Below are 15,656 nucleotides of genomic sequence, written 5' to 3'. Positions count from 1 at the left end.
CCCTTCAGAAGGCAGTTGGATTCTGTTGTTTGACCAGGCAAATCCTAGGAACGGCCTCAGATGGCATATAAGGGTTGCAACTCTGTTTTCATATAAAGAAAAAACATTTGAACAAAAATTTGATATCACCAAACACTTTTTTGTACTTTGCATTGCTATGATCACCTTAAAAATTTACATTTATTTGTTACAGGTAATATCTAGGATTAGGATCTGATATAGGTATAAACCAATGAGATAATATTTGAAATTCTAATATTGGTAAAGTTGCTCATACGAATATTATCTGCTCTGATTTCAGGTTAAATTAGCTTTATGCTTCATTTGCAGGTACTTTAAGGAGAGAACAAGTCTGCTCTAATTTCTCTAACAATGCCAGTTGAAAAGCAATTCATCAGGCGTTTCAGAGGGGACATTGCAAAGCTAAAAAGGTGAATTTCAGCACCTCACAGACTCTAGAATGAATGCTGTTTGCAAACACAGTGTTACTATTTGGATGATATTGACAAAATTTCACAAAGTCACAGAATGTTTGAGGTTAGAAGGGGCCCTTCTGCTCAAGCAGGGCCACCCAGAACCAGCTACTAGGACCATGTCCAGACAGGTTTTCAGTATCACCAAGGATGGAGATTCCATAACCTCCTTGGAGAACCTGTGCCAGTGCTCAGTCACCCTCACAGTGAAAAAGTGTTTCCTGACGTTCAGAGAGAACCTCCTGTGTTTCAGATTGTGCCCACTGCTTCTGGTCTTGTCACTGGGCCCTGTGAGAAGACCAGAGACAATGGTCCTGTGACAACCTGACTCCATCGTTTATGCATCATCCCTTCAGGCATTACATACATTGATGAGATCCCTCCTGAGCCTTCTCTTCTCCAGGCTGGACAGTCCCAGCTCTCTCAGCCTTTCATCACATGAGAGATACCCAGTCCCTTCACCACTTTAATGTCCTTTCACTGGAACGCCCTCCAGCACCTCCCCATTTTAATTTAAAATGCCGAAACCTAGATAGCTCTTATATGACACACAGGAGCATATATAACTCCTATATATGCTGTCAAGCAGGCATGTTCTCAAAATATGCAGCAGATGCAGCTTGTAGCTACAACAAATTCCTGCAGCTTTAGATGCCAGCAGAGCCCAGACCTGCCTCTCACAGAGCAGCAGCGAGGCACCGACCAGCCAAAGAAGAGTATCGCCTTTATTCCACCGAATTACCACAATGTTTGAGGTGTTTCTGGCGGCTGCTTTTAACCTAAAACCGCCGCCGTCCGGCCCCGACAGCGTCCGGGAAACACCGCCTCACAACCGGGCGGAAGGCCCCGCGTCCGGCGCCGAGAGGCGGAGCAGGGGGAATAGTGGCTTCCGTCTTCCCGCCCTCGGTGTTGGTGTAAGCGGAGCCGGGAGTGGGGCGGCGGGGAAGGAGGAAGGTTTATTTGTTGAGTGCCCCTGCAGGGATGGTTTCGCTGCTGCCGCGCATCGAGCGGCTCTCGTCGCGGGTGGTGCGGGTGCTGGGCTGCAACCCGGGACCCATGACTCTGCAGGGCACCAACACCTACCTGGTGGGCACCGGCTCCAGGTAACGACCCTGCTCGGGACCGGGGGGGGGAAAGGGGAAGCGGACCGGGTGGCCGCCGGATCCCCTTGCGCCCCGACCCGCTTGAGCCCTGTGCGCTGCCTCCGGCTGTTCCGAAATCTCTTAATTAGGGTAAAAAGGAGAACAAATATTACAGCGTTAAGTCTCCGTGACCGGTTCTAGGAGGTGATTTGGGCGGCTGGGGTGTGGACCCGTGGCCGGGCGAGGGAGTGCCGTGAGGGAGCGGATGGGTGCCTCGCCTCAGGCCTTCCAGGCCGTGCTAAACGGTGGCTCCTGCGGCTCGTCCTGGAGCTGGAAATATGTGGTCTAAGTTTAATTACTTATTTCCCCCCCCCCCCCCCCCTTTGTAAATTGCTGTGTCACTGGTGCGGAGGAATGTCAGGGAGGGTGTGTGGAATACGGAGGCATCTTGACTACCACATTGCTATGTAATGTAACATTGTCACATGAGCACAAGGAACTATCTCACTGTTTGGTTTTTTTCTCTTTCTTTTGTCCGTGTGTAGAAGAGTCCTTATTGACACTGGGCAGCCGAATACTCCTGAATATATTGGCTGTTTGAAGCAGGCGCTGTCAGAGTTCAACATCTCAATTCAAGAAATTTTAGTGACACACTGGCATTATGATCACGTTGGTGGAATATCTGATATCTGTGAAAACATCCCTAATGGTAGGCCAGAGATTTCAAGTATTGTTGAAAATGGTAGACATATGGTAAAGAAGAAAACTTTTACGGAGTGCTTCTGTGCAAATCAGACAGTTTATTCTTCTAGAATCTCCATATAAACTATATGTAATTTCATGATACTGCTGCAGTGTATAGAATAAGAGCAGTAGATCATCTGAATACTGTAGTGGCAGTTTTTCTTCAATTTTTTATGCATACATTTATAGTGAATTTTTCTTACATGTAAATAATGAGACCCTAATTTAACATGCAGTTTGCATGGTATTAAGAGATAAGAGAAAAACTGGATACTCATTCCTTTCTATATTGACAGTAATGACAAATTGACCACTATTTTTGCTGTGTGAAAAAAAAATAACATACTCTCTGAAAAAGAACCGTGCATAACTTTGAGATTCCTTACAGCAGACCATTAGTAATTGCTGACAAATTCATAGGCCTCAGATCAAGAGAGGAAAGCAGGTAGGGCACTCTGCAGGTAAATTCTGATCTAAAAATATCTACTCGGTGTTGATAAACAGAGAGGTTTCTGCTTTAGTATCTGGCAGGAGAATAAGCAGAATGGATAACGTGGCAGTTCTTAGTTTCTTGGACTTTGTCACAGGCTTCATCAGAGTTTGTGAAGTTGCCAAGTGTTTGTCTACAAAGAAGCACAGGCATTAGTTAAAACAGCGTTGATGCCTTTGTGAGGTTTTTGATCTTGTCAACCCATGAACATGGTTGTAAAGGCTAGCAAAGGATATAAATAACTTTCTGGGTTGCTCTATGTAGCTGTTCCAACTAAGGCATTCATCGTTCATGTACAGGTGTGGATGGCAGACACTGACGGAAGCTGCAAATCAAAGCCTCCATCCAGTGTTAGGCAAATGTTGAATGGTGCTTCTGTGAATCATAATGTAGAATGTGAGCACAGAAATGCGTTGTCATAGAAAATTGTGGGTTTTGGCTCTTGATGGGTCAAGATTTGTAAACTATAGTAATTATTGACATTTCTTTATTATTTGTGCTTTTTCATCTTCAGAATTGCTGCTTGTCCAGAGTACAGTGTTCAGATTCAGTGGCTTTCACTGGTCAGTGTTTGTGGCTCTGGAATAAATACACTTTGTAAACAAAATTGCTGTACCGAGTTTCTTGTTTCAAGTTTCGTATTCATACTGTATAATAATTAAGCTTTGTTAGCGACAGATAATTTTCTTTGCTTTTTTTTTAAATAGACTCAGAATATCGCATCAGTAAGCTTCCTCGTGTCCCTCACCGTGAAGAAAATATAAGAGGAGGACATAAATATTTTTATCTTAAAGAGGGAGATGTGGTGCAGACAGAAGGAGCCACACTCAGGTAAACACCAATTTCTGCAAGTTTTCTGGATCACTGTTTTTCTTCAGGATTCTAACATATATATGTATCCTAGCTTCTAATGATTGTCAAGCCATACATCTAGTCTTTTCTACATTTAGGCATGTAGACTTCCTATCATGAATTAGCAGGGTATGTTTATACGAAGAAATTGTTTTTATGAATGAGGATTATCAGGAATTAGCCTTTAGTTTTTCTTTAGCAGACAAATAAAGAATATTTCCCTTAAAAGTATTCTCTCCAGGAAAATTAAATAGGATTTTACTTACTTTCTCATCACTCTTAGATGAGTAATTATTATTAAAATTGATACATTTGGGAAGTTTATTGTAGTCTGGATGGATTATTTGGCATGCCTTTCTTTTTAGTTTTAAAATATTTCCCAAAAGGATACTAAAACATATGTAAAATGTTACATCTTAAACATTTAATCTGTCAGGTTCTTGCAGGGTGCCAATTCAGGAAGGCTTCTTCCCAGAAAGCATGTTGCCTGTCTTGTTAGCTTGAATGAATGTGAAGTAGAAAGCCACTCTGCCTCACACAAACACACACACTGAAAAGATTGGACCATTCCGTTACTAGACTTCTTTCATTAACAAGGCATTACTCTTCTAAGGACAAATCTTGCTTGTTTTCCTCAATTTATAAGTGAATTATATTCCACTTGTAGAATATACCAGTTGGCTGATTGGAAGAAAAAATATACAAAGGATGTATGTGACCAAAAGCATTTTCCTTTGTTAGTGTGAAAATAAAGTAAACAAACCAAACAAACAAGCACCTAAGCAACAACATAGAGAGTATTATATTGAATATTGCAGATCTATCACTAGCCTTAGTGGCATGTTGGGACAAAATCGATTTAGAGATCAAAAACAACTTGTTAAATTTGAATCCAAGTAAGACAGACGTGGCACATCTTGAGGTTTGGGGTAGTGCGACCAAACTTTATGCTTGGTTGAAAGCAGGTATTCCCACCTTGTTAATTCAGTAAGCATTTTAAGGATATGATTAGATGCACCACTGGCTCCAAAATAACCAATAACTGCATTGTAAATTTTGGTTAACCACCTTCAAGTTTTCAAGGTGTGTCAGGTGGTGTTGGGTTCTTTTTCCTTTGTTTTTTTCCATATTAGTGGTTAAGTTTCATCAGGAACTGGAGGATGCCACTTCCTACCAAGATATGATGAAGCAACCAATGAACTTGATTTTTATGTTGCCTCTGTAGGGTGTTGGCTCACCTGCTTTCTGGTGGACTCAGTATTCAGTAAAAGCTGGAAGTCATTACATCAGGTGGTGCTGTGCTTCTGGCCTCCCAGCCCTCTACTAACGTGGTTGGGTATTGCTTAGCATGTACACTGTTGGCCTGTACCGTGTGCTTGACACCAAATATGTCAGTTCCTGATCGTTGCTTTGATGCATCTACCATTAATAAGACAATTCTGATGAATTTCAGCAGTGATGTAGGTCTGAGTTGTGTTACTTTCGCTTTGAATCAACTTCATCATGAAGCCTTCTGCCTTTTAAAAGTTACAGTGAAGGGACACTACAGTACCGCTCCTCAGAAGCTCATATCAGCTGCCGATTTACCTTTTGATTCATTCTAATGCAGTACTTATTCAAGCTGTGAGGTCCTAAATCCTTCCCACTGATGTTTAATGACCTGCACATAGAACAGCTAGAAGATTACTTGTTGTATTTGACAGCTCCACTCTGTCATGGGGCTTTCAGGGAAAAATAAATTTTGGGAGACAGAACTTTAACTGCATTGGATCCAGCAGTTTATAGTTAATTTCTAAAAGAATTGGCACCATCATCCTTACCATTTTGCTAAATGCAAGGTGTTTGTCAAGAGTTTAACACATTTCAATCTGCAAATGACATGCCAATTTTTCTTTTTTAAAGCTTCAGAGTAAAGCCCTTTATAACACAAATTCTACATGGCTAGCCAGCTCCCTTAATTCACTTCTGTTATGTGTCACACAAGTAAAAGTAGGTTTGCGATGTATTCTCTACATGGTGTAGGAAAATAGACTGGGATTAGACAAAGCAGTCACTGTTTACATTGACATTTCTGCCTTTTATGGTCTATTTTTTTTCTGTTTGTGAGCTGCTTTCTAAGTGTACGATTTTATTATTTGTTTCTAGCTTCTGAAAATGAAGCATACATGCTGTATGAAAAGCTAACACTTTTTGTTGTTTTTTAAACAGAGTTTTATATACACCTGGACACACTGATGATCATATGGCTTTACATCTAGAAGAAGAAAATGCTATATTTTCTGGTGACTGCATTTTAGGGGAAGGAACAACAGTAATTGAAGACCTGCATGACTACATGAAAACTTTGGAGAGGTTGTTACAAATGAAAGTAGATTTAATATATCCTGGTAAGCGGTTCTATTTATAACTGCTCTGGTTTACTATATATTTTTTAACTACAGCCTCTAAGAATCTGAGAACTCTTACTGTAAGCAAACACCATTACTAATGTAACAATTCAAGTTCACTACTTAATATATGTCCAAGAAGACTTTGTGGCATGGTGGTTTGCAAGACTTGAGAATTTTTCTGTGATGGGTATCTTTCCTTCCCAAGATTTCTCCATTTGAGGGTGAATCTTGTGCTTCTGTGCCCAGAGCACACAGAGGTCAGAATCACTGTTGTAGTCATTCAGCAAATTTGGGTTTCTGATACTACTCTATCCATATGCTTTAATGTACCCTGGCAGAAAAAATAATAGTTGTTGTTTTGGTCATTTGCATCCCCACACAGTCAATGCGAGCTACTTAGGAATGTTTTTGGAGAGAGATGTCTGTTTTTTGCAACACGGATTAATCACAAATTTATCTTGGAAAGCTGCAGAACTGTCAAATGGTTGTCTTATTTTAATGACTTAGCTTAAATTTGAAAAAGAGCCAAGAGGCCAAACACCACATTCTAAAAATGTCACCGATTCATTTGTTCTGTGAATTTGCTTTTGTTTTTTTCCTCTATCTTCCCCAAACCTTGGGAATGCATTTACTTTTCATATAAACCACATGTCTGTTTGGCAAGACTGGATTTTAAGAAATCGTTATGTAACTAAAGTTTAAGCTACTCATTTGGTTTTTCAGGGCTACATCTCGGGATTTCTTCTGACTTTTTCTGTTCCATCTTCTTCCAGTTGTCATTCTGAGTGACTGTGTCTACATTCTTAGTTCTGTCTTCCTCCATTAACCATCTGTGTTTAGCCTATGTAAGCAAATCTCTTTTGTGTTCATTCTTAAAATACACTTCTTGAAGTAGGTGTTCTTTAAGTGCTTTAGGATCTAAGCATAAGAATGCTATTTAAGAAAAATATCATTATAGATGTTTCATGGATGTGGAAGCTGACATAGAAATAGTGACTTGCTCACAGTAATTTACTACTAGTAAAATTAATAATAACTCCATACATGCCAAATTAAATTTTATCTGTTGTATTTCACTCTCTCCTTAGTCATTATTTATCTAGATTATACATTGACCAAGGTTAAATATTTGTGTATTTATTTGTAGCTTTTTGCTACACTGTTGTAAGTATGTTCATGCTGTACTTGCAGTAAGAAAGCCAGTGGGATATTACACATTTTCAGTGATGTACTGAGATAGTTTGGAACTAACTTCCTTTTTTTTATCCACGCAGCACAAAATGTATGTGCATTTGTGTAAAAGATAGCTATTGCACCATCAGAAAAATTGTTTAAATTACTGGTATGAACTACAGTAACATGGTAACTAGAAGGTAGTTTGCATTACCAACACATTCTGGATAAGTTCAGTACTTAGATTTTATTGCAGTTTTAGGTCTTCATAATTCTTGAACTTTTTCTGTACATGCTTTAGCATTCACATTGCAGCCTCAGAGTTAAATGTAGGAGAGCATGAATTTCTGTAACAAGCTGACTGCTGGCTACCTGTGAGTAGCTGAATTTTGCCTTCCCCTTCCAAGTTTTTTAATGTGGAAATGAATTCAGGCATAATGCTCGTGACAGTCTATTTACAGCCGATAGTTGATGAGAATTCTTTGGACCAGAAAAGAGCTTTTTAGTCAGTAGAGGGCTCCCCATCCTATAATAATAAATGATGTTGCTTGAAAATACAGGTACAAAACATACTGGAGTTAGGAAATCTGGGTGAAATTTCATGAGCTGGTTCTTTTCTTCAAATTCATCCTTTGTGCTTTAATTTACAGTAAAGTAAGAGAGCCTGTATTACTTCATAGGGTGTTATGAGAATAAAAACTTACTGTTTCTGATCATATGGGCTCTACAGAATTCTGAAATAATAAGAAGCTGCTGGATACAAAGTCTGAATTACTGGGAAGATGGTCGATTTTGACGTCTCTTTCACATGCTCAGGAACATTTTACATTTATGCAGATATTTATTGGTGAAGTTAACTGTGTAGCTGTTAATTATGGATGGAAAAGATCCACATCTGGATTTAGTTGTAAGCTTTCTGACATTAATGTATGTATATGCATACACATTTGCTGTAATGGATGTGAAATTCTTTTAACTTTGGAAAATGTGGGTTCCATTCCAGTTACTGACATGCACTTAGAAGAGCAGGGACTGGTTTTAAGACTGTCTTGTGATTCCATGTTCAGGCTTTAATTTTGAATAATGTAACTTCTGTCATTAGAGGATGCAAAAGAATGGACAGTTACCATTATAGTCTCTTTCTAGTCTCTGCTCTGTATATCTTGATGTGTTTTTTCTAAATTTAAACTTCTGTTTTTATAAGTGGTAACATATTGACTAGAGATACTGTCATGTTTGTAATTTACATTGTAAGTAACAATAGCTTCAAATTAAATATCTTTGAAATCATTAAATATATGTGCATATGAGATTACAGTTTTCTATTCAAGTGTTGCATATTTGTTATTTATAATACTACCTTTACACAAGTTAAGCTTCAGTGTATATTTTGTCATTTCAAAGCTGCTGAAGTGAGTGTATAAGTGAATATATGCATAAATATTTTGACTTGTGAAGAAGAGATTCCTCTGACACTTCATTTCATGGATATTCAAACCATGAAAAATGAGTTGCTGTTTTTCTATACACTACCTGTTCTCAGGAAATATAAGCTGTAATTTTAAAACCTTAAAACTAAAACCCCATGTAGTCAGTTAGCCCAAAAATACAAATAAAGAATATGTTTTTTTTAAATTGTCAGCTTCAGAAGAAACTGATTTGGATGATAGCAGGTAACTTCTAAAAGAAAGGTATGTTTCTTTACAGCAGTTTCTGTTCTATCAATTTTATAAATTACTTGGAGTTATACTGGCAAAGCCGGAATTTGGTGCTGCTACTTCAGGTGAGGTATACAGGCAAAGAAATAGAAAATCTTGCTAAAAGTATGTGACAAATATTCATGCAACTAAATTTCTCCATAGGTAAAACATTAATTTCTGTGCATGTAACTTTCAATGTCTGAAAAATATTTAATCTATTGTTTTAGCATATCATGAGGCAGTATTTGATTTTTCCACAAAGATTAGTTCTTTACCAATTAAGCCTTTTTCTAGTTTGAATGAAAGACCTTTCAGTAAGTTGAACATTTCTGATCTGCCACAGTAAAAACACATTTTGTTTATTAACCAGCCATACATAAAATGATCCATGTATAACGTTCCTTGTGCATTGCTTATTCCTGCCCTGACACATTCCAGCTGGTTCACTGAGTTGTGTTCTACTAGTTTTTTTGATCAGACTTACGAAAGTACATGTTTAAGGGAATAAAGTACAGTGTGTGAGTCAGTTTTGAAGATCTGTCCTGGGAAATTTATCTGTTGTAATTAAAATGTTACTTCTCTAGCCCTTGTGTTCGCTAGATAGCCCCCAGCAGCACAGTAGTACATGAGTCCTTTGCCTCACCACTACTGTTCAAAGACCAGGATCAGTTAAAATCATCAGTATCAATATCCTTTAGGGAGAGTGGTACAGGCAGAGGTAACACAAAATCTCTTCAGCAGTGAACTCTTTTCCTGAACTCCCTTCCATTATTTTTTTTTTTTTATAGTCTAATCTTCCCTTCCTTTCCTTATACCATTTGAAGTGTTCCCTTTCCACGCTCACGTTTTTTCAGATCCTAATTTTTCCTTTCCATCTTAATATATGTCCATTGAAGACTGTGATGCAGACATCGAAACTTAATTTTTGCGTATTTATATGCCAAAAAAAAAAAAAGGGTACTCTGACAGGGTGGTATGTACAGGTGCTGCTCCCTTCTTATGACTTTTAAGTCTACCAGAGTTTACATAAGAATGATTCAGTTATTCAATAACATACTTAATTGCAAATATAAGTAATAGTGGTCTGTTATGTGTCTTTTGATGTAGGTCACGGCCCAGTAGTACGTGATGCAAATACTAGAATCCAGGGCTACATTTCTCACCGAATTGCACGTGAACAGCAAATTCTGAATGTTTTCCAGAAGAATGTTGGAAAATCATATACATCCTCAGAACTTGTAAAGATAGTGTATAAGGTAATTGTTGATTAGAAGTTTTTAGACAAAACTAAAAAAAAAAAATTGAAGTTATGCTCATAAGGTGGTATGTAACAGTTTAAGTATTTGAGTGAAGACCATGGTGGCTTTTTAAAAGATAGAAAATATTTCTGCTTGTTTGGAATTCATATATGACTGTGCATTTAAATTATATTGTTTAACCACTTTATTGGCATGGGGCCCAGATTATTCTTACAAACTCTTATTTCATTATCAAGATGGTCCTAATCACAGTTTTATAGGACCAAGCAGAAATAAAGTTTTAGTGCTTGGTTCTAAGTGAAAAGTAAGAGATGACTGTTAATTGTTAAGGTGTTTTTGGAGTTTTCTGAAAGATTGGTTAAAACTTCTAGTTCCTGGTCTTACCAGTTTGCAGGAGGGTGCAGATGTGTAGAAATGGAAATCTTTCAAAGTGTTTTTTTAAGATTCAAAAATTACTGAGTTTTCTAGCAAATTTTCCTGCCAGACTCATTATTTGGAGAACTTTTTAATTTTCAGAAAGGAGGCTTTACTTTTAAGATGATAGAGCTGATGATGATGTTGAGAAATGTTTTGGGGTTTTACCTAATGAGCGTTTGAAATGTTAAGAGACATTCTGTTCTTCTGAAGTTGTATAAGGATATTTAAACCCATGCAAATATTGTCATGGAATAGAAGTGAAAGTATCAGTGGACAAATGCATCTTTAAATTTGTCTTTAAAAATACACAGCTACACTGACAACCTGGTGCAGACCAAGTTTAGAAGAGCACAGGTTTCTTAGCATTGGCCAGCCTTTGCATAATGCAGATGGATAATGCAAAGCATGAGCAAAGCAAACAGAAGTGTGTTATTAGGCTACCAGTTTAACTGCTGTAAAATTGATTTACTCATTTCGGTTTGTTGTCATTATATAACTGAGTGCTCAACATAGCAATTCAGAAGAGAAAAATCTATATTAATAAACTACAAGTTCCATATATTGAAAAAATAATTGGGAGATATTTGAACAAATAGAGAATGCCTATTTGTATTCCCATTAGGAGATCCCTGAAAATTTACTTCGAGCAGCAGAAAGTAACCTCCTAGTGCACTTGAAGAAGTTGGAGAAAGAAGAAAAAGTGTGTAAGTTGTGGATGGAGGGTGGAAGGAGCATAATTTTCATTTTGATTTTCTGTGTGCTGTTTCTCGTTATACTTTAGTGCATTATTTCTTGGCGTGTAAAAAAAAAAAATAATAGTAATACTTGCAGGCAGTTGCAGTAGCTGTCCTTCAGGCAATTTGAAGTAGAATTATATACAAAATATATATATAATTATATACTGCAATGCATATACCTCTCATTTTTTATGTAAGACATACCATGGAATACATTCCTCTAACACTAGTGTTTATACCTTTGTCTATTTGCTGAAATTCCTACCTAACTGTGCTTGCATATAGCATTTGATGGGATTACATTTTACAATTCTGCCTTTCCTAAATATGTATATTGTATGTTTGTGTTCCAGAGACAGTTAAAATCACGTAGTGTGAATTTTTACAATCTCTGGTTAGTACAGTACTGAAGTAGAGCAACTATGTTTAGTTTGCTGTTTCTAGATTGTGCCTTTACAAGGTGAAGTATTCTATTTCTGTAACGGCATATGCATGTAGAAACATCATTCAGGCAGAAGCTAAAGAAAATGTTTCTTTTTGTACATTATATAACTGCACCCAGGACTGACTACTTAGAAGTAAGAATTACACAATATTTACAACTATTTCAAATTTTCAACATTTAGGAGCCTGAATAACAACATGAAATTATTGTATTTCTTCCAACTTAGACTTTCTGTTTATTTTAATAACAAATCAGCTTCTAGCTGCTGTTTGAACAGTTGAGACTTAGTATTTGCAATAATAATGACCTTCTTGTTATTAAAAAAAAAAAAATAGAGTCACACAAAGACAGTCATTACTGAAGTTCAGGAAATCATGTCCTTATGCCATGAAACCTTAGTGCATGATACTTGGTGCACCAGCTCTTGAATGTTAACATACATTATTGACCTACACATTTTTCCAGTTTGGTTCCACAAGATTCCATATGGGCCATCAGAGGCTGTTGACTATCCTTTCCTTTCACTAGCAAAGTAGCTCAAGCAACAGCATTTTCTGTTAAATGAAGTAGTGGATAAATTACCATCCTCTTTAAGGTAGACTTGCAGTCCTTCCTGCAAAAGATTGTGTATGTGCATCTTAAATGTCCAAGAATTAATTTGTTTGAATGAGAGAGTGATTTTCATCCCTTAAGCCAGGGTGGGATTTTTTTGTTGGGTTTGGGTTTTTTGTTGTTTGTTTTCAAAAAAAGCACCCTTTTCATGCTTACTAGAAAAAAAAAACAAAAAACACCAAAACTCAATTTTCCTCAGAAATCGCCTTTGAATTTTGAAGATTCAGCAGATATGGAGCTTCAGATAGATATGTTCCCCAAGTTGCAACTGTCTGCAGTTACTAGAAAGCTTAAATAACTAAAGGAAGAATTGTTGTGACTCTTGTACTCAGCTGCATGCTTCTGCTTTCCAGCAAGCTTAGTTGCCCTTTAACATTTTTTTGTTTGGTTTGTTTTTTAGTCTTCAATTTGTGCTCACAGAGAAGGTGGAAAGCAGTCTTATCAGAACACCCAGGGGTTTTCTGTGCTGATCTCTGCAGTGTGGAAATGGTTGCTAAATTTTTTAATACAAGCTTAGACACAGATCAATGATAAGCACGTAACATCATGTGACCTTAGTTTTTCAGTTCAAATTAAGGACATCTGTTAAGGAAGATTGATTCTGTTCGTTTCTGAGCATGTAGCTTAAAAATGCTTGCGTACTCATGGACTTATTAATTTGGCTTTGATATGGTGTCCTTTCCACATAGTCTGAGTTGCAGTATTTCAAGTTTTTTTCTCATTATGGAAGACTTGAGTTGCAGTCACAACACTGCTTAATTTTCACAAAGCATTTTTCCAAAGAAACATGTTGTCAGTATTGATAATGAATATGACAGGGATATTACAACATTACAAAAGAGTTACTCAATGCAAATTACGGCCATATGCTGTCTGCTGCAGTCATTAATTCACCTCTTCATTGAAGGGATTGCAGTTTATATTAACATAACTTTTATACCTTCACTTAGGAGTGATACTGCCTTTACAGATTTGCTTTTCTCACTTAAACCAGAAAAATAATGCTTTGTATTGGACAAGAATGGTACAATAGGTGCATGTAAGCTTTCTCTGATGTTTTGATATAAAAATCTTGGTCATTGCTGTGCATTTTTAGAACACAGCTGATGATGAGATAAAAATAATTTGGCTGTTCCTAATTTAGCAGCACAAGGTTTTTTCTCTTAAGTTCATAAACTTCAGAAAAGGAACCAAGTGCTCTGTTACCTCAAATTTCTTAATATCTAGAATTCTAATGTTCTGAACTTTGAATAACTGTAGGTTTATTAAACCCTATTTTATTAATCATTCTTTATATTGCTAGGTTACATTGTGAAATAGTGAATGTTTATCAGCTTCCGTTAAAACTCAACACTGGCCTGAGGGAAAGTATTTTAATACTGTTAATGAAAATGACATGTATAGACATACATGCAAATGTACAGGTGAAGTTTGAGATAGTCTAATGTTTATACATAATGTCTAAACATTAGTTTGCAACTAATGTCTTGTTTTCTTAACAGTACGTGAGGACTCTCCCAACCTCAGATGGAAAAACAATTTATAAGTCACACAAGATTGCTCAAGAATATTTTAAATCTGCACAGTTGCTGCATGAAAAAATAAAATGATGAGCTGGGACAACAAGCAAAATCACAACTAATTCTTCCATTATTTTCTTTTAAGGTGATACCAATTTTAAAGCATCTAACAGTCAGTTAATTGGTGGTTTTGATATTATTATTTTGGGAAATTTAAAAATAACCTGATAGATACTGAGTTAATAAAATAGAATGAGTGAGAAGAGCTGAATGTTACCTCTCTTATAAAATAAGCAGCATTATTATCATCAGTGGCAGAAGACAAATAGCAAGGTCTTGCAAACCAAATATTATAATATTATAAGGTAATAAATCAGATTTATTAAAAAACTCTAGTAAAAAGATGCTATTCTAAATCTCTTTTCATTTGCTTGTGCTTTCCAAAAATTGATTTTCTAGTAAGTTATCTGTACTTTCTAAAAACTGTTATTTTTGTTAACAGATGTAAATACTGGGGTTTATATTCCTTTTCTAATTTAGCTGCCTGTGCACATCTTTGCTGGTTGCTCACTGCAATAAGTTTTAAAAAACACTGAAAGTAATTCCAGACTTCTCTGTTTTCTGATGGAAACGCTTTTTCTGTGGAATTCATTCAAAGGATTCATTAATTTTAACTGATCATTGTCAAAAAATGCAGAGTCGGAGCATGTCTTAATAGCTATCATTATTTTATGAAGTTGATGGCATTTGTTCTGATCAGCTGAGCCAAATCCAAAATACAACTATTACCAGGAATAGCAATCCACAACTGAAAATCATAATCTGAAGTAGTAACCAGCCTGAGATTACCAGTCCTCCCCTGAGAAGGGGAAATAACTTTCTGCTCTTAAAATGATCTTTTTGCAAACTTTATTGATCTGTTTTTTGACCAGATCAATGACTCTTACTCCCTTTTAACTTCCTGTGCAATGCCATTTTGGTGTCTTTTTCAGGTCTCCTGGTTTTAACTCCTTTGTGTTTACCTGCATTTCCCATCTTGGCCACTTTTTTGCCCCTTCTACCACAAACCTTGTATTTTTTCAGTTCTTTTTGGATTATTTCTCTCTTCATAATTACTCAGAAACTTTCACATGGACTTCCTGCCATTACTAATTGCTGGTTTCCTGTAGCTGTTTCATGAATTTATAGTTACCTCTCTGATCATGAGGAATAAACATGGAATTATTAGTTGAAAAACTGAAGTCACATGCTCTGAATGATGTCATTTTGCTTCAGGAAAACAGATAAATGAAATGGCAGTTTTCTGTCATGAGGTCTAAAAACCTAAGCCAGCAGGAAACTGGTGTGAAATGGTGATGTCTCATGAACTTTCTGAGCTAATAAAGAAATCTGCTGGTAGGCACCGTGTCTTCTGTTTTTACTGTGCTTCATCTTTAAATACACAGAAATGGCGTTAGACTTCACTTGAAGTACTGTTGGAAGTTGCAGGTAGCAAAGAAAGCAAGGATGTAGATCAGAGAATTCCATGTTCTGCTCTGTGCTGTAGCAAATCCATGACACTCAAAAAATAGTGACATTGCAGTTTAACCAGTCTTGGCATTAATGATTGTGTATGGTGTCTCTGGAATGGTAAAAGCAGAAATTGCGCTGAGATTAATATAGAATAAAAGATATTTACATTAGCCATGACATGTTGTGAAAGTGTTGGGACTCCTTGTTTATGACAGGAGTGTTTGCTTATTTAAAAATAGAGCGGTAATGT

The 15,656-nt window shown here is 36.8% G+C and overlaps 1 protein-coding gene and 1 long non-coding RNA gene across 2 annotated transcripts; both read left to right on the top strand.

Annotated features, from left to right (window-relative positions):
* The first annotated feature begins 1,320 nt into the window (after window positions 1-1,320).
* On the top strand, window positions 1,321-14,034 carry LACTB2 (lactamase beta 2). The gene is made up of 7 exons (XM_057426273.1): window positions 1,321-1,576; window positions 2,101-2,264; window positions 3,497-3,620; window positions 5,850-6,028; window positions 10,012-10,160; window positions 11,203-11,284; window positions 13,877-14,034. Exons 1-7 carry the CDS (start codon window positions 1,455-1,457, stop codon window positions 13,918-13,920), a joined length of 864 nt encoding a protein of 287 aa, XP_057282256.1. The 5' UTR covers window positions 1,321-1,454; the 3' UTR covers window positions 13,921-14,034.
* Window positions 7,072-8,668, top strand: LOC130608390 (uncharacterized). Its single transcript, XR_008974530.1, has 2 exons — window positions 7,072-7,195; window positions 7,506-8,668. It is a non-coding gene; the product is annotated as an uncharacterized LOC130608390 (long non-coding RNA).
* Window positions 14,035-15,656: the final 1,622 nt, after the last annotated feature.

This window comes from Pezoporus wallicus, unplaced genomic scaffold, assembly GCF_028554395.1.
Source record: "Pezoporus wallicus isolate ANWC-B61680 ecotype Strahan unplaced genomic scaffold, APGP_CSIRO_Pwel_v1 contig_4131, whole genome shotgun sequence".
NCBI lineage: Eukaryota > Metazoa > Chordata > Aves > Psittaciformes > Psittacidae > Pezoporus > Pezoporus wallicus.
The sequence above is the reverse complement of the archived record's forward strand: the minus strand, read 5'-3'. Positions and strand labels throughout refer to the sequence as shown.

Bases quoted from the DNA above. Each gene is read 5' to 3' on its own strand.
- LACTB2 (XM_057426273.1), top strand. From the start codon at position 1,455: ATGGTTTCGCTGCTGCCGCGCATCGAGCGGCTCTCGTCGCGGGTGGTG. The intron at 1,577-2,100 runs GTAACGACCCTG...GTCCGTGTGTAG, and splicing joins CTGGTGGGCACCGGCTCCAG to AAGAGTCCTTATTGACACTG. The intron at 2,265-3,496 runs GTAGGCCAGAGA...TTTTTTAAATAG, and splicing joins CTGTGAAAACATCCCTAATG to ACTCAGAATATCGCATCAGT.